Consider the following 19,835-nt stretch of genomic DNA (forward strand, 5'->3'; position numbering starts at 1 on the left):
CTTCCAATCTCAATGGTTCATCGGGATCTTTTGACTCAGGGCCCCTGCCTACATCCAGATCTGGCCCATCTTGCTATGATGGGGTGGCTATTGAGACATCCGTTCTGAGAGCAAAGGGGTTTTCCAGGAAGGTCATCTGCACCATGCTTAATGCCAGGAAGCCTTTGGCTAGAATTTATCACCGCATTTAGTGGAACTACTTTATGTAGTGTTCAGCCAGGGGTTTCAGCCCGAGTCTTTCCTGATCTCGCAAATCCTTTCCTTTCTGCAGACTGGTCTGGATTTGGGTCTCCGGCTCTCTTCTTTGAAAGTACAGGTCTCCATCCTCTCTGTCCTCTTTCAGAGACAGATTGCACTTTTACCAGATGTACAGATATTTCTTCAGGGCGTCTTACACATACAGATGCCATTTGTTCCTCTGGTGGCTCCATAGAACCTGTCCTTGGTTCCTCGGGTGCTGCAGTCCGCTTTGAGGCTTTAGAGACTGTTGATTTTCATTGGCTTACGTGGAAGACTGTTTTCTTACTTGCCATTGCATCGGTCCGGCCGGTGTCCAACCTAAGCGTTTTATCTTGTCACTCCCCCTTTCTAATCTTCTTTATAGATTTCTATGGTTACGATTCGGTTACTTACTCAAGGTAGTATCTCGGTTCAGCATCAATCAAGAGATTGTGGTACTGGCTTTCCATGTTCCGACCTCTTACTCGGAGGAAGCCTCTAGATGTGATGAGGACTCTCTGGATTTATTCGGACAGAGATCTTCGCAGATCTGATTCTGTTTGTCCTGTATGATTTTCACAAGTGGGGCTAGCCGGCTTCTACGCAAACTTTGAGCAGGTGGCTCCGCTTGACTATCCGCCAAGCCTATTCTGCGGCAGATCTTGCACCTGCTGTGGTGACTACTCGTTCCACCTGGTCTATGGGAGCATCTTGGGTAGCTCAACTGTTGTTTCCGTGGTCCTCTGCAGACACTTTCGTTCGTTTCTATGCATTTGATACCTTTGTATCTTTGAATGCGCCCTTTGGGCGAAGGATTCGCAGTGCAGCTCAGGAGCGTCCCCTCCCAAAGTGGTATTGTTTTGGAACATCAGGGTTTTCCTACTAGCCATTGCATCAGCCCAGAGGATGTCTGACTTGAGCACCTTGTCTTGGCGTTCCCCTTTTCTGATCTACCATTTGGATCGGGCTGTTCTCAGGACTAGCTTGGGTTACTTACCCAAGGTGGTGTTTCGGTTTCACATCAAGCAGGAGATAGTGGTACCATCTTTCAGTGATCCAAACTCTTTGCCAGATTTACGTGGACAAGACCAGAGATGTCTGCACATCGTTTTCTTTCTTGGTACTGTATGATTTTCACAAGCGTCGCTGGCCGGCATCAGACAAACTTTGGCCAGATGGCTCTGCTTCACTATCCCTCATGCCTACTCTGCGGCGGCTCTTGCTGCCCCTACTGTGGTGACTGCTCATTTCACCCGGTCATTCTAAGCATCTTGGGCAGCTCAACATGGGGCTTCTGTGGAGCAGCTTTGTAATGAGGCCATGTGGTCCTCTGCCCATACTTTTATTAATTTCTATGCAGTTGACACCTTCGCATCTACAGACGCAGCTTTCGCATCTACAGACACAGCTGCGGAGTGTCCCCGCCCATAGGGTGACAGCTTTAGAACGTCCCACTGTTTCCCTGTGCCTCATAGTGGAGGAAGTATAAAATTAGGTTTATGTTCTTACCTGGTTAAATCCTTTTCTTCGTTTCTATTGGGAGAACAGGGCGCCCACCTTGACGCCCCTGGCTTGCAGGGTTTGGTTCCTTTGGTACTGGTTCTCTGAACCCTTTTCCTTTTGTTTGTGCTTCTGAGTGTGTGTCATGTTTCTTTATTCCTCTTCTCCTTGCTCTTGCCGTGGATGGCTCGGGACGAGATATAGCGGAGATGGAATCTGGGGTTGCTGGGTAAAAGAAGTAACTATATGGTGCACAGACTCTCCAGGCTATACCCAGAGCTTCCCTGTGTCCTCAATGGAGTCAAAGAAAAGTACAGGTTGAGTATCCCTTATCCAAAATGCTTGGGACCAGAGGTATTTTGGATATCGGATTTTTCCGTATTTTGGAATAATTGCATACCATAATGAGATATCATGGTGATGGGACCTAAATCTAAGCACAGAATGCATTTATCTTTCATATACACCTTATACACACAGCCTGAAGGCAATTTTAGCCAATATTTTTTATAACTTTGTGCATTAAACAAAGTGTGTCTACATTCACACAATTCATTTATGTTTCATATACACCTTATACACACATCCTGAGGGTCATTTAATACAATATTTTTAATAACTTTGTGTATTAAACAAAGTTTGTGTACATTGAGCCATCAAAAAACAAAGGTTTCACTATCTCACTCTCACTCAAAAAAGTCCGTATTTCGGAATATTTGGATATGGGATACTCAACCTGTATTTAACCAGCTAAGAACATAATCTCCTTATTTTAAGTGGACTTTAATACTGTTACAAATTACTATAAATGTAGATGACACCTTTATTATGTACATGTGATTTATTTTTCTACAGGTTATTAAAATGCATTTTTGTTTATGACATTGCTTATTTATTTTTTGGGGGGGAGAAGTTATATATGACTTTTCTGACCTTTAGTGTGTCTATTCCATTGTAGACGTGGACTGTGCTACTAATGCATCAGTACCTGAACTATTAACGCCAAACACCCAAAAAATGGAAGATACAGATCCATCACAGCCGTGTGAAACGCAGGTAAACGATCGACCAACTCTAGTTGTCTTATGGCTATGAAAATATTTAATAGCATTATAGTTTTTTCATGATTATATTAATTGTCATTCAACTAAATTAAAACTGTAATACATACAGTACAACTAAATATTGATTTATTGTGACTTTGTTTCAAAACCAACTTTTCCCGGCTCCCTTATATTGAATTTTAGATTTTATTCCGCTTTTATATGTCAAGATTAGTCCAGTTTACTTAATATTGGAAAGTTACAGTTGATATGTTCATAAAATCGGCTATGTAAGAAGTATCTGTTCAAGTACTTTGAATAAGTCTCATGAGTATCTATAGTGTCGTAAATACAATGAAATAAATGTTCTGAAGTTTTCTTAGACTAATTTTAAGATTTGATGCACTACATTGCGCAGGCAAATAAATGACTCTCTATAGTGGCACCCCCCTTATTCTAATCCAGATTTGATTGCACCAGTTGTTTAGTTCAAGTCACATATTTTTCTTCTTCCTTCGCTAGGGAATACAGGAATCATGATGGGTATTGCCTGGAGAGGAGAGTCTGGGCACCAGACAGTTGAAGTTCATTTGACAGCAGCCCAGACTCCCTCTCCTCTATACCCAGCCATCAGCAACCAGTTTTAGTTTGGTGCCGGCAGAATCTGGCCCATTTTTTGGGGTAGAGGGGCTGCTTTTAAGTACCCCCCCCCCCATTACTTTTATTTCCTTCATTTCTTTTATTGTATTTCTGAATGGAGTGGGCAGTGAAAGGCATCTTCTAGGACGCCTTCCAGGGCTCCAATGCCCTCGGCGCCGGTGGCTGCAGCACTGGCAACTGGGTCAGTGACTTTCGCCGTGGACTGGACTCCAGCACACAGGAGGCATCTCCCAGAGCTGCAGCCGGACATTTAGAGGGGACAAGTCAGGGCAGCTTCCTGCAAGGGTATACTTTCGTCTTTCAACACTGGTTGGGAGACCACCAGAGGTGCTTGTGGTTGCAAATTTTAAAAGAAAAGAAATACCGTGAGGTATTTATACTCCTGGGCGCTTGATGCGAGGTTCACCACAGCAGCTGTATATATATAGGGGTTGGTCAGACCCCTAACGGTATAAACAATAAACAATAAAGATAATAGCGCTTAATGGTCACAAATGCAAAGGTGTGTCACAGTTAAATCACAATTTATTATAGGATAAAATGTATAAGAGCAATGCACATTAGTGGTTGATACCACTTAAAAACACTTAAATGAAAGAGGTTGTATAACTCCCAAAGGTGTGATGTCCTATTGGAAAAATTGCAAAAATGGACCTGTTCCTATGAAAGTCCCCTTGGTTAATAGGATATGTGTCCTATTCGTGGATAGAATAGTTACCACCAACGTGTCTCGAGGCAATTAGGCAAAACTGCGTCCGCAAGATGCTGTTCCTCGGCGGGTGGTGAGTGATGTTTTACCACGATGAGATAGGAATGTTCTTATATCCAAATGGAAATATCCAACGGGGGCTTGGTCCAGGTCCAAAGGTTCCAGAAGGTGTGGGAGTATATATCAGTCAAGCAGGTCTCACCAACGCGTTTCGTTGCATTTAAGCAACTTTTTCAAGGTGTTGAAAGTCCTGCTGGGTGGCAGTTTATATACCCATACCAATATGGTTGCTCATTAGCATGTGTGATTGATTGTGACCACCTATTAGCATTAAATGACCAAATAATGACAGACATCGGAGGTGTATTATATTAAAATCAAAAATTATATAAATTCATACATTTTATAAATCATTATGTGTAAAACTTCAAAAACTTTATTTAATAAAAACCAGTCACATGACCATTGATGGATAAATCGGATAAGACTTGTATAAAACCTGGATTGATATTTAATGATTCATATATTGAGAGTATCAATCGAAGATGGAATACATTCCACACTTTCTGATTAACATTAGAGCTCAGAAGGCATCCCTCTCCGCTCGAAATCCCGCGAGAGGTGAGCCAGAGGCGTGGTGATGGAATAACAGGGCCACAGCCAATGAACTGCCTATGCGTATCGACGCGAACGCTACGTGGATTACGTCGCGTCATCCGTATGTGCGTCTGGGAACCATGTTTATCTTAATTGTCATGGTGATGTAATGACATCACCAGCGTGCTGTCGGGAATGATACCGCGAGAGTTGGTAACTGCGGGTTCCCGGAAGTCACGCTACTGATGCATAGACTTTTCCAGAGGTTGTCATGGCGACGGTAAAGACCGAGCGTCGCCAGGACGACCAACTAGTTGTCATCCATTGCCATGGCGACGGAATCAACAAGCGTCACCATAACACCTATTTAACTGTACTGGATTGTTACATTAATATGGTGGTATTAAGTTGAATCGATCCTCCAAAGTACAGTGGCTGGTTGGTATTAAAGCACACATTATTACACCTAGCAAGGAACTGCATATAGAGTGTCTCACCAAAAAATCATTATAAAGCAAAATACAATCTCAAACAATTATTATAATTGTCACCACTGGGATATTTTCCTATTGTGCTTTCAACAAATTATTCTCTACTAATATGACACCTATATATGCTTTGTAATCTAATAAACAGCAAGATTCATAAGTGTCTATATATAAGAGTATAAGAAATATATTAAATATAACATATCAAATGAACATGATATATAATTACATGAAAAAAACAAAAGACACTCATTTCTGGTGACTGATCTCTATAAGGAACATAAATTTTCATGGGCTTCACATATACATTAGTCATTGACACCGAGAACTATTCATGTTTGTATTTAATACTTTAAGGTAGGATTGAAGGAAAGGGCAATAAACCAGAGGAAATATAGGGGATGGGGTATTTATTTTTAAATAGAATTAGTCAAAAAAAGAGAGAGTGAAAAGAGAATAAAAAAAATGAAAAAATGATAATAATAGAAGGGGCATTCGATGGAATCAATATCACAGTATGGAATTGAGCTCCACCGCCTCATTCAATCCAGAAGGATGAATCGTATTTAACCTATACATCCAATATAGTTCTTGTTTGCAAAGTGTTTTATAACGGTCCCCTCCTCTCTTAGTCATTACAATATGTTCAATTGCTATTAAGCCAAGAGAACTGGGGTCACCATCATGTACATCCCTAAAATGTCGAGAGACACTATGGGTAGGTAATTTATTAATGATATTGCGGCGATGTTCCATGAAACGGACCTTAATGCTCCGAGTAGTGCGTCCTACATACTTCTGGTCACAGCCACAAGTAAGGAGATAAATTATATAGCTAGTATCGCAGTTCATAAAACTAGCTAGACTGTATTTCTCTCCATTTTCAACGGTAATGTGAGAGGTTCTTCTAGGGATATATTTGCATGTTGTGCATTTAGTAGCCCCACAACGATGAAAACCATTTGGTCTACAAGGAAGCCAATTATCTTGTGTTGCACCCCCTTGCGTAGATATAGGTATTGCTTTCAAAAGGCTAGGTGCAAGGATATTCTTAAACGAACGGTTCTTCTTAAAAATAAATTTGGGTTTTGAAGGTAAATGTGTCCTAAGCATCCCTCACCTCTCGCGGGATTTCGAGCGGAGAGGGATGCCTTCTGAGCTCTAATGTTAATCAGAAAGTGTGGAATGTATTCCATCTTCGATTGATACTCTCAATATATGAATCATTAAATATCAATCCAGGTTTTATACAAGTCTTATCCGATTTATCCATCAATGGTCATGTGACTGGTTTTTATTAAATAAAGTTTTTGAAGTTTTACACATAATGATTTATAAAATGTATGAATTTATATAATTTTTGATTTTAATATAATACACCTCCGATGTCTGTCATTATTTGGTCATTTAATGCTAATAGGTGGTCACAATCAATCACACATGCTAATGAGCAACCATATTGGTATGGGTATATAAACTGCCACCCAGCAGGACTTTCAACACCTTGAAAAAGTTGCTTAAATGCAACGAAACGCGTTGGTGAGACCTGCTTGACTGATATATACTCCCACACCTTCTGGAACCTTTGGACCTGGACCAAGCCCCCGTTGGATATTTCCATTTGGATATAAGAACATTCCTATCTCATCGTGGTAAAACATCACTCACCACCCGCCGAGGAACAGCATCTTGCGGACGCAGTTTTGCCTAATTGCCTCGAGACACGTTGGTGGTAACTATTCTATCCACGAATAGGACACATATCCTATTAACCAAGGGGACTTTCATAGGAACAGGTCCATTTTTGCAATTTTTCCAATAGGACATCACACCTTTGGGAGTTATACAACCTCTTTCATTTAAGTGTTTTTAAGTGGTATCAACCACTAATGTGCATTGCTCTTATACATTTTATCCTATAATAAATTGTGATTTAACTGTGACACACCTTTGCATTTGTGACCATTAAGCGCTATTATCTTTATTGTTTAGTGCTTGTGGTTGCGCCTGTCTGCTCCGCCCACTTGACCACCAGAGCACAGGATACTGCTTGGCAGGGATGGTGGCCATTTACCCTGGGGTCCAGATCAAATAGAAGAGGCAGGCTCCTCCTTTTAGCCCCTCCCGCACCCCTGGGCGCACTCCCTCACTGTAGACAACCCGCCAAGTGAAGACTACTCATCTCTCCCATGCTACTTTGGGACACTGGCAGCCATCTTACAGCATTGTCTGCCTTAGTAAAGCTCCGGAGAGAAGCTTGAACTCATGTCTCCCCATATACCTCACTCCAAGTGGTCAGGTTATACTTGTAGCTCCTCCTGATCTCTTGCGTCTGGATTATTAAGCCCTATGTTGACCACTGTTTTTTTCTCATACGTCCTAGAGGATGCTGGGGTCACATTTAGAACTATGGGGTATAGACGGGATCCGCAGGAAACATGGGCACTTTAAGACTTTCAAAGGGTGTGAACGGGCTCCTCCCTCTATGCCCCTCTTCCAGACTCCAGTTTTAGGCGGCGGGGCTTCTTCCTCACCTCACCAGCACACTGCTTGGCACCATGTTTTCTCCTCAGAGAGATGCTGGTCCTTCCTTCACTGCTGAAAAGATCAGGGTGCAAAACAGGGGGGCGAGGGGGGGGGGGGCGCAGCAATTTGGGTGCGTGATATTAATCTAAAAGCACTACAAGTCTGTCACTATAGAATTTATTATTTTCAGACTGTATACTTTTGGCGCTGGGTTGTGAGCTGAAAAATCCTGTGTCCCTCTGACAGATTTACTGTGTGTGTGTGTGTGTGTGTATATATATATATATATATGTATAGATATATAATGAAAGCATATCTGTGGGCAATTGGTACATGTGGGTCAACATGTCGGTGGCTGAATGGTTTTCTCAAGAGGAAACTATATTGGGGACGCAGACATGTGGTGGTGACCCTGTCTGCACCACCGTTAACTGACTGGGTGTAAGTTTGATTGATAATGTGATTCATATCAGAATAAATATGTGTCCCGGACACAGATGTGGAGAAGATCTATGCTTCTTTCCCTCAGGCCCCTCGGGGTCGCACAAATGTTATTTTGCCCAGTTACTACTGATACCGACTCCTATGTCGACCATAATGTTTCCTGATTAGATCCAATATTGGCAAAGAGCATTCAGTACATGATTGTGGATATTAGGGACATACAGGTTGAGTATCCCTTATCCAAAATGCTTGGGACCAGAGGTATTTTGGATATCGGATTTTTCTGTATTTTGGAATAATTGCATACCATAATGAGATATCATGTTGATGGGACCTAAATCTAAGCACAGAATGCATTTATGTTACATATACACCTTATACACACAGCCTGAAGGTAATTTTAGCCAATATTTTTTATAACTTTGTGCATTAAACAAAGTGTGTCTACATTCACACAATTCATTTATGTTTCATATACACCTTATATACACAGCCTGAAGGTCATTTAATACAGTATTTTTAATAACTTTGTGTATTAAACAAAGTTTGTGTACATTGAGCCATCAAAAAACAAAGGTTTCACTATCTCACTCTCACTCAAAAAAGTCCGTATTTCGGAATATTTCGTATTTCGGAATATTTGGATATGGGATACTCAACCTGTATTAAGGTCCCTGAGGACCCTGCTGTTCCTGACAAAGGGGTCCTCAGGGTCACGATCATAGGGGACACTATCCCTCACCCACATACCGGCAAACGATTTAAGATCAAATGGCCTCTGACATGCACCAGTCGGTTTGTAATTTATGTCATAGTATGCCCATGCGGCTTATACTATGTAGGCAAAACTGAGTGCCAACTTAAGGTTAGGCTGACCCAACATAGATCGGCCATACGGAACGCTCTTTTGACTGGCACAAGTGAACAACCGGTGGCACGACATTTCTCGCAAACTCTACACAATCTGGCCAGCCTGAAATACAAAGCAATTGATTGTGTACCAGCCTACCGCCGAGGCGGCTATCGGGGCAGAAAGCTGTTACAACTAGAGTCCCGATGGATTTTCAGACTGGACTGTTTAGCCCCGAAAGGCTTAACTGAAACCCTAGGTTTATCTCATTTTCTTTAAGGCAGGTCCAGTGGACTATTCACTCTTAACGATCACTTTTATGGATTAATTTTAAAAGAACCCTTTAATATAAGCTTGGTCAATCCAATGAGTGTAGTTATGATTTTTAGCCATTAGATGGCAGCAGTTCTATGCAGTATGTCAGTTGTGCTACTTTACAGTATATACGTTAGTGAGATTTTGACAAACATATGATATGTGATATTGTTACATGGGAAATGGTATACTTTAACCAATTTTTAGGACATTGCACTTTTTATATATATTTTTTTTAAATGATTGTTCAGCTTAACACTGGTATTTATTAATTATTATGTATTATTCATTGATATTTATTGATGTACTTGTTTGCACAAAGTTTTTTGCATTTGAACATGTTCACATGACTTGTATGAGAAGGGGTACTCAGCTGCCCGCACAATGTGTCATAACGATATGAACATTTTTGTATTTACACACTGTTTTCTATTACAGTGTGTTCCCATAGCAACCGGGGCCGGACGGGGTGACGTCACTTCCGACGCGACGGGAGACCCGCGACCGGAAGTGCGGCCTGGAGCATGGGACACACACGGAGGTTGCACTGGAGGGTCACAGGTCAGTTTTTTGTTATAAATGTCACTGTTGTTCACTGTTTTGGTTGTCTGAAGAAGGGGATTATACCCCGAAACGTTACCAATAAAACGGCCCGGTGGGGTCTATTTTTCACTTAATCCGTTTGATAAAAGTCTCTGAGTGCCGCCAATAAGAAAGGAGATATCTGCAGATGCTGATCTGAGGGGAGGGCACCGGAGCAAGACATACGTAAGACCGGAGTGCCAGGGACCCTGTATGCATTGCTATATATATATACACATATACACTGCTCAAAAAAATAAAGGGAACACTAAAATAACACATCCTAGATCTGAATGAATGAAATCACACAAAAAGTATCAATGGAAATCAAATTTATTAACCCATGGAGGTCTGGATTTAGAGTCACACTCAAAATTAAAGTGGAAAAACACACTGCAGGCTGATCCAACTTTGATGTAATGTCCTTAGAACAAGTCAAAATGAGGCTCAGTAGTGTGTGTGGCCTCCACGTGCCTGTATGACCTCCCTACAACCCACACAAGTGGCTCAGGTTGTGCAGCTCATCCAGGATGGCACACCAATGCGAGCTGTGGCAAGAAGGTTTGTTGTGTCTGTCAGCGTAGTGTCCAGAGCATGGAGGCGCTACCAGGAGAGAGGCCAGTACATCAGGAGATGTGGAGGACAACAACCCAGCAGCAGGACCGCTACCTCCGCCTTTGTGCAAGGAGGAACAGGATGCAAAATGACCTCCAGCAAGCCACAAATGTGCATGTATCTACTCAAACGATCAGAAACAGACTCCATGAGGGTGGTATGAGGGCCCGACGTCCACAGGTGGGGATTGTGCTTACAGCCCAACACCGTGCAGGACGTTTGCCAGAGAACACCAAGATTGGCAAGTTCGCCACTGGCGCCCTATGCTCTTCACAGATGAAAGCAGGTTCTCACTGAGCACATGTGACAGACGTGACAGAGTCTGGAAACGCCAAGGAGAACGTTCTGCTGCCTGCAACATCCTCCAGCTTGACCGGTTTGGCAGTGGGTCAGTAATGGTGTGGGGTGGCATTTCTTTGGGGGGCCGCACAGCCCTCCATGTGCTCGCCAGAGGTAGCCTGACTGCCATTAGGTACCGAGATGAGATCCTCAGATCCCTTGTGAGACCATATGCTGGTGCGGTTGGCCCTGGGTTCCTCCTAATGCAAGACAATGCTAGACCTCATGTGGCTGGAGTGTGTCAGCAGTTCCTGCAAGACGAAGGCATTGATGCTATGGACTGGCCCGCCCGTTCGCCAGACCTGAATCCAATTGAGCACATCTGGGACATCATGTCTCGCTCCATCCATCAACGCCACGTTGCACCACAGACTGTCCAGGAGTTGGCGGGTGCTTTAGTCCAGGTCTGGGAGGAGATCCCTCAGGAGACAATCCGCCACCTCATCAGGAGCATGCCCAGGCGTTGTAGGGAGGTCACACAGGCACGTGGAGGCCACACACACTACTGAGCCTCATTTTGACTTGTTTTAAGGACATTACATCAAAGTTGGATCAGCATGTAGTGTGTTTTTCCACTTTAATTTTGAGTGTGACTCCAAATCCAGACCTCCATGGGTTAATAAATTTGATTTCCATTGATAATTTTTGTGTGATTTTGTTGTCAGCACATTCATCTATGTCTAGAACAAAGTATTTAATAAGAATATTTCATTCATTCAGATCTAGGATGTGTTATTTTAGTGTTCCCTTTATTTTTTTGAGCAGTGTGCGTATATGTATGTATATGTGTGTGTGTGTGTGTGTGTGTGTGTGTGTGTGTGTATATGTGTATATATATATATATATATATATAATATGGGGTAACGTTCCTCCACTTCATGTGCTGAACGCTCTCTTTGAGAAAGTCTGGGTTAGCCCTGACAAGATGGTTTCAAATCCCCAAGAGGATTCCGGTTGTTTATTCATTTCCCACCGCGGACAGAATAAAGTGGGAGTCACCCCCTGCTCTGCACGGGGCCATGTCACAAATCCAGCGGATCGTATGCAGGAAGCTACGTTGTATTCTAGTTATGTAACCACGGGTATGTTACTTAGACCTGCCATTACAGGCGCAGGGGTGAGTAGTAGTATTAAAAAAATTAAATAAAAAAAGTAATGGTAGGATGCCTTGTCATCCGATATAGATACCCTGGGGAGAGTTGGGATACTCCTTAGGTTGGGTCACATCAAGGACACTGCAGCATACTTACGTGAGACTGCAAGGGATATAGGACTCTTGGGTTCACGGGCCAATTCCTTGGCGGTCTCGGCTAGGAGGGCGTTGTGGATTCACCAATGGAATGCTGATACTGACTCCAAGAAGAAATGGAGTCTCTTCCCTATGAAGGTGAAGCCTGGTTTGGTGATGGCCTAGTTAATTTGATCTCTGCAGCTGCCGCAGGTAAGTCAGCCTTCTTGCCCTATGTTCCCTCACAACGGATGAAGACGCATCATTATCGGATGCAGTCATTTTGGCCCAATAGATACACAAGACGTTAGGATTCCCCTTTCTTTGCAGGTAGAGGAAGGAGAAGAGGGAAGAGGTCCACAGCCTCTTCAGAATCACAGGAGCAGACATCATCCTCTGCTTCTGCCAAATCCACTGCATGACGCTGGGGCTCTCTTGCGGGAGCCTGCACCGGTGGGACCACATCTAAAACTCTTCAGTCAGTCCTGGATTCGTTCGGACCTGGACCCGTGGGTTTTACAAATAGTGTCCATAGGGTACAAACTGGAGTTTCAAGACGTTCCCCCTCACCGATTTTTCAAATCTGCCTTACCAATTCTCCTCCGGACAGGGAGGTAGTATGCGACGCAACACAAAAGTTGTGTCAGAATCAGGTCATTGTCCTGGTTCCCCCGTCACAGCAGGGAGAAGGCTTTTATTCAAGCCTCTTCGTGGTCCCAAAGCCAGACGGCTCGGTTAGACCAATCCTAAATCTGAAATCCCTCAATTTCTACCTAAAGAAATTAAAATCCAAGATGGAATCTCTCGGGTCAGTGATCTCCAGCCTGGAGGAAGGAGATTTCATGGTTTCAGTAGACATAAAGGATGCCTACTTACATGTTCCCATTTTCCTCTGCATTAAGCTTACCTGAGGTTTGCAATTCGGGATTATCATTACCAATTTCAGACGTTGCTGTTTGGTCTGTCCACGGCTCCGAGGATTTTCACCAGGGTGATGGCGGAAATTATGGTTCTCCTTCGCTAGCAAGGAGTCAAAATTGTCCCATACTTGGACGATCTCCTGATAAAGACGAAATCCAGGGACCAGTTGGTGCAAAACATTGCACTCTGACAGTTCTTCAACAACATGGTTGGCTCCTGAACTTGCTAAAATCACAGTTGGTCCCAACGACGCGGTTGTCTTTTTTGGGAAGGATACTGGACATAGAACTACAGAGAGTTTTTCTTCCAGTGGAAAAGGCTGTGGAGATCCAGAGTCTGGTCAAACACATTCTGAAACCAGCAAGTGTCAATCCATCAATGCATTCGGTTGCTGGGAAAGATGGTTGCGGCCTACGAGGCCATTCAGGTTGGCAGGTTCCATGCCAGAGTGTTCCAGTGGGACCTGATGGACAAGTGGTCCGGATCCCGCCTACACATGCACCGGAGGATAATCCTGTCTTCCAAGACCAGAATCTCACCCCTGTGGTAGCTATACAGCTCTCACCTCCCAGAGGGGCGCAGGTTCGGGATCCAGGACTGGATCCTAGTGACCACGGATGCTAACCTCCGAGGCTGGGGAGCAGTCACACAGGGGGGCGGGGGGGGGGGGGGGGAACTTCTGAGGAAGATGGTCAAGTCAGGAAACTTGTCTCCACATAAACGTTCGGGAGTTAAGGACCATTTACAACGGCTTTCTACATGGAACATCTTCTTCGAGTTCTACCCGTACTGATCAAGTCGGAAATGTATCAGCAGTAGCTTACATAAACCGTCAGGATGGACCGAAAAGCAGAGCGGCAATGGCAGAAGCCACTAAGATTTTCCGTTGGGCGAAAAAAAACATACAAGCGCTCTATCAGCGATATGCATTCCAGGAGTGGAGAACTGGGAAGCTGATTTCCTCAGCAGACACGATCTCCGTCCAGGAGAGTGGGACCTCCACTAAGAAGTCTTCGCAGAGGTGACAGGTCGTTGGGGAGTTCCTCAAGTGGAGATGATGGCATCTCGTCTCAACAAGAAGTTTCAGAGATATTATTCCAGGTCGAGGGACCCTCAAGCAATAGCAGTGGATGCACTGGTGACACCGTGGGTGTTTCAGTCGGTATATGTATTTCATCCGCTTCCTCTCATTCTAAAAGTTCTAAAGATCATAAGAAGAACAAAGATTCGAGCAATCCTTCTTGTTCCAGACTGGCCAAGGAGGGCTTGGTATCCAGATCTTCAGGAATTACTCATAGGAGATCCCTGACCTCTTCCTCTGCGCGAGGATCTGTTACAACAGGGGCCGTGTGTGTATCATGTCTTACCGCGGCTGCGTTTCACAGTATGGCGGTTGGACGCCAACTCCTAGCCCGTAAGGGTATTCCCAGTGAAGTCATTCCCGCACTTATTCAGGCTAGAAAAGGGGTAACGTCTACACATTACCACCATGTTTGGATAAAATATGTTTCTTGGTGTGAATCCAAGAAGACTCCTACGTAAGAGTTTCAGCTAAGACATTTTCTCCATTTTCTACAAGCGGGTGTGGATGTGGACCTAAATTGGGGTCAATTAAGGTACAGATTTCAACCTTATCGGTTTTCTTTCAGAAACAATTGGCATCCCTTCCGGAAGTTCAGTCTTTCGTGAAAGGCGTGTGGCACATCTAACTTCCTTTTGTGCCTCCAGTGGCACCTTATGGTCTTAATGTGGGTTGCAGTTTCTTCAGTCACATTGGTTTAAACCTTTACAGAAGGTGGAGTTGAAATTCCTCACTTGGAAAGTGGTCGTCCTGTTAGCCTTGGCCTCTGCAAGGCGGGGGTTGGAGTTCGCGGCCTTGTTTCACAAGAGCCCTTATTTGATCTTCCATTAAAGTAGAGCAGAATTGAGGACACGTCAACAATTTCTGCCACAGGTGGTTTCATCTTTCCACGTGAACCAACCTATTGTGGTGCTTGTGGCCACTGACGCCTTTGTTGAGTCAAAATCTCTGGATGTGGTCAGAGCTTTGAGGATTTATGTCGCCAGAACGGCTCAGATTAGGAAAACAGAGGCTCTGTTTGTCCTGTATGCTCCCAACAAGTTGGGTGTCCTGCTTCCAAGCAGACCATTGCGCGCTGGATCTGTAGTATGATTCAGAATGCTCATTACACGGCAGGATTGCCGTTACCAAAATCGGTGAAGGCCCATTATACTAGGAGGGTGGCCTCGTCCTGGGCGGCTGCCCGGGGGGGCGGGGGTTCTCGGCATTGCAACTTTGCCGAGCAGCTACTTGGATTCTCGGCATTGCAACTTTGCCGAGCAGCTACTTGGCAAACACTTTTGCTAAGTTAAACAAGTTTGATACCTTGGCCGATGATGCAGAGTCGTCCGCACACTCCCGCCCGTTCTAGAGCTTTGGTATAACACCATGGTTCTAAATGTGACCACAGCATCCTCTAGGACGTATGAGAAAATAGGATTTTAATACCTACCGATAAATCCTTTTCTCTTAGTCCGTAGAGGATTCTGGGCGCCTGTCCCGGTGCGTACTGTATCTGCAGCATTAATTGTGGTTACACACATGTTGTGTTATGGTTCTTGTCAGCATGTTGCTGCAATTGTTCATGCCGTTGGCTTGTGTTCTGTTGAATGCCACGTTCTGCGGCATGCTTAAGGTGTGAGCTGGTAAGATGCTCACCTTGGTTTAACAATAAATCCTTTCCTTGAAATGTCCGTCTCCCTGGGCACAGTTCCTATAACTGGAGTCTGGAGGAGGGGAATAGTGGGAGGAGCCAGTTCACACCCTTTGAAAGTCTTAAAGTGCCCATGTCTCCTGCGGATCCAGTCTATACCCCATGGTTCTAAATGTGACCCCAGCATCCTCTACGGACTAAGAGAAAAGGATTTACCGGTATGTATTAAAATCCTGTTTTCTGTGCATTGAGAGTTCAGTGTGCATATGAGTGTATAACAGTACTTTCTGCCTGTGTTCCTGCGTGTGCCCTGCTGTTGATAGCCGGTCACACTAGAGTACGCCCCAACTCTGTCTTAAAAAAAAAGAGGTGGGTGCTCCTGTTCTACGCAGTTGTAGAACCGGCGCTAACATGATTTCTTCCCTGGACCATGATGGCCTTTGTGTCTGTCATTTCACAGCTACATTGCGGGGAAGCTCCCTCAGACGCTGCGTCCACTCAGGAAGCTCCCTCAGACGCGGCGTCCACTCAGGAAGCGGCTTGGGCTTCTACATTTTCACAGTGAACCATCTTGCAGCTATCCCTTCTAGTCTAGGTACAGATGCGCTCCTGGTTACTAGTGTTCTGCCTGCTCAAAAGCCACAGCTGTCTGCCGTAGAGCCGCTGTGGATGCAGTCATTCGCGCAGTTAGTGCAGGGGTTGGTGCAGTTGTCTACCCAGCAGATGATATACAGGGTTCGTGCATCCAAGCACAGAAGAGAGCGCGCTATGGTTCTGTCTGGTGGCAATTTGGATTTACAGTTTTCCTTGGAACACAAAGCTAGAATCTCAGTCACCACTGACACTGACACTGAGACTTCTCTGTGCCTGAGGATTCCATGTTACAGGTAGATGTAGAGGCACTGATAAGGACAGTTTATATCTGTACTTCTGATCGAAGATTCTGAGCAGACTCCTAAGTCCAAAGTCCCGGTATTCAAGCATCATAAAAGGGTGACAACTGAGTTCCCTACTCCTGCACAACTTGAGGACCTCCCTACGGAAGCATGGGCTCAACCTAATAGGCGCTTCCAGGTATCTAAGCTCTCTGCTTCATTTTAGCCACTACCAGCTGCGTATTGGGCCAAGTGGGAGTACCTCCTCCGTTTGATGCCCACATTGTCCAACTTGTTAGATCTTCTATCCTCCCTATTCCCAATACAGCTTCTGTTAAGAACGGATGGGAAGCTGGAGAGCTTTCTTGAAACTATCTATACTAATGCGGGTGCTATTGCACGCCCAGCCTTCGTGTCTGATTTGTGGCTATGGCTATTGGCCACTGGGCAGATGCACTAAAGTATTGTCTCTGTTCTGGTACACACAGAAGGGAGTTATTGTAGTGGGCACATTAGGGAGGGTTTTGTGGCCATTGACACATGGGTTTTAACCTCTAAGGTATCGGCTTCTGCTTTAGTGGCCAGGGAATCCCTCTGGCAGCGTTTTGGGGCACTGACAAGGACTCTAAGAAAGCTTTAGAGGTGCTTCCGTATTCAGGTGAGGTCCCCTTTGATCCAGAGTTGGACAAGATAGTTGCTACGGTGGCAGCGTCCAAGATGGCTTTTCTTCCTTCTGTGACACCTCCCAAGTCCAGAACATCTAATTTTCATTCCTTACTCCCACAGGGAAAGGCCACAGGTCAGTCTCTTTCCACAATACAGGGTTTTTCCTCTAAGGGCTCTAAGTACCGAGATAAGCTGCTTTCGTCCACCAGATAACCCGCAGACAAACCTGCTGCTTGATGGGGCAGGACTCTGCCTGGGGGACCCCAGTGTTGGAGGACGGTTTCTACTTTTCTTAGAGGTTTGGATGGAGACCACAACAGTTGCTTGTGTCAGAGGCATAGTTTCTAATGGTTACGCTCTGACTTTTCAGAGGTGTCCTCCAGTCAGGTTCTTTTCCACCGGCCTTCTAGCACATCCAGTTAAAACAAGAGCTCTCGGGCAGTCAGTTCGCTCCCTCCTGGCCATCAGGTCATCGTCCTGGTCCCCCTGTCTCAAAGAGGTAAGTTTCTACTCCAGCCTCTTCCTGGTCCAGAAGCCGGACAGCTTGTTTCGACAATCCTCAATCCGAAGGCGCTGAACAGGTACCTGCAGAATTTCAGGTTCCTTATGGAGTCTTTTTGCTCCTATCATTCTTTTTGCTCCATCATTTATAGCATCACTGGACATCCAGGGGGCCTATTTTACATATTCCCATCCGAAAATCGGCAGTGCGTCATCGGGTCTGTGGTGAAGTACAATTTCAGGCATTGCTATTTGGGCTGTCCATTGCTCTTCGTGTTTTCATGAAGGTCATGGCAGCGCATCTTCGATGCAGAGGCATCCGCATCCTGCTTTGTCTGGGCGACCTTCTTCTCCTGTCCCAGTCTCCGGATGTCCTGGGGGAACACATCTGTCTGTTGGTGCATCTACTACAGTCACACGGGTGGATAGTCAATTGGCTGAAATCCACCTTGACGCCTTCTCAGGAGATGCTACACTTCGGGGCTTAACTAGAGTCCTTGGTTTGGTGGGTTTTCTCTTACGTCCTAAAGGATGCTGGGGTCCACATTAGTACCATGGGGTATAGACGGGTCCCTTGGAAGCCATGGGCATTTTAGAGTTTACCAGTGTGGGCTGGCTCCTCCCTCTATGCCCCTCCTACCAGACTCGGTTTAGAAAATGTGCCCGGTGGAGCTGGTCACAGCTAGAGGGCCTCCTAGGAGTTATTTTAGTTTTATAACTTTTTTTTTTTTAAAGAGTTAGGTACAGGGAGACTGCTGGCAACAGCCTCCCTGCTTCTTGGGACTTAGGGGGGAGTAGGATCCAACCCTTGAGGTTAATGGCCCCTATCTCCGCTCACAGGACACTGAGCTCCTGAGGGTGTCGATCGCAAGCCCCCGAGGTGACCGCTCACTCCCGCAGCACTGCCGCCACCCCCTAACAGAGCCAGAAGATGGAGTGGTGAGTATGACGCCGGCGCCCCGATAAGCGGGTCGCCGTCGGAAATGGCGGCATCATGGACGGAGCGCAACGCTGACAGGCTGCGCCCCAGAGGGCTCAGCGGTACCATAGTGTGCGGCGCTGTGAGGGGCGTGCTGGGCCAGCGCAATACCCTAACACTGGTCAAACTTTGCTAACAGTGGCTAATCCCACTGTTAGCTGCAGCAAACCTCAGGCCAGTATAAACTAATAAGTGCGGGAAGACGCGCCATTACAGGGAACGGGACTTCTCCTCAGAGCGGATCCACCATTCACCAGCGCCATTTTCTCCCTGCAGATCACATACAGAGACGCTGACAGGGAGCGCTGACCCTCCACATAACTCCAGCTATAACGAGCCCACCTTCCTAGTAGAATGGGCCTTCACCAGGGGGTTATAGAAGGGCGGGTGGGGGGTGGAGAGTGTTATTAACTGTTTAATCTATTCAAGTTGCTCAGTCAGCGCCAGGCATTTATCATATAACTGCCCACCGGGGCGCTGTGTGTGCTGGCTCCTTATACTCTGTCTCTCTCTGAAGGTACTTTAGTGGAAACTGTGTCTGACCTTTTCCTCTCTGTGTGTGTGTGTGTGTGTGTGTGTGTGTGTGTGTTTATATATATATATCACATTACCATGTCTAGGGACTCTGTGTCCTGTGCTGCAGAGTGTATATCTTTTCCACAGGAGTCTATTCCATATACTCAGGAATGCAATATACTGTCCTCTGAATCTGAACCCCCATGGGTGGCTTCTATTAAGGGAATGATATCCCAGATTTCATCTAGGATAGCTCATAATGAGACTGAAACACAGGTTTTGAGAAAATCTGTAGAGGTTTTGTCATATTCTGCTCCCTCTGCCTCATCAAACTCCCCTGGTGTATACCCAAAAAAGCGCGCACTTGCCCAGATAATGCAAGTCGACACAGATACCGACTCTGATATGGGGAACGGTGATGGGGATATACTGGGGGGGGGGGGGGGGCATCCCTTGCTAAAGGGGTGCAACTCATGATTGAGGCCACTAGGGACGTTTTACACATCACTGAAAAGTTACCTGAGCAGGTTGAGGAGGCTTACTTTACT

General features: G+C 45.2%; 1 protein-coding gene across 3 annotated transcripts in view; it reads left to right on the forward strand.

The window, feature by feature from the left end:
- The window catches only part of LOC134933489 (uncharacterized), a 147,544-nt gene that overhangs the window by 82,195 nt on the left and 45,514 nt on the right, over positions 1 to 19,835 (forward strand). For all 3 annotated transcript variants that reach the window (XM_063928732.1, XM_063928731.1, XM_063928733.1), the window contains 2 exons: positions 2,678 to 2,775; positions 9,790 to 9,912. In XM_063928732.1, coding sequence (XP_063784802.1) covers positions 2,678 to 2,775; positions 9,790 to 9,912 — 221 coding nt within the window. The remainder of the gene's footprint in view (positions 1 to 2,677; positions 2,776 to 9,789; positions 9,913 to 19,835) is intronic.

The sequence above is a fragment of the Pseudophryne corroboree genome, chromosome 6 (assembly GCF_028390025.1).
Source record: "Pseudophryne corroboree isolate aPseCor3 chromosome 6, aPseCor3.hap2, whole genome shotgun sequence".
NCBI lineage: Eukaryota > Metazoa > Chordata > Amphibia > Anura > Myobatrachidae > Pseudophryne > Pseudophryne corroboree.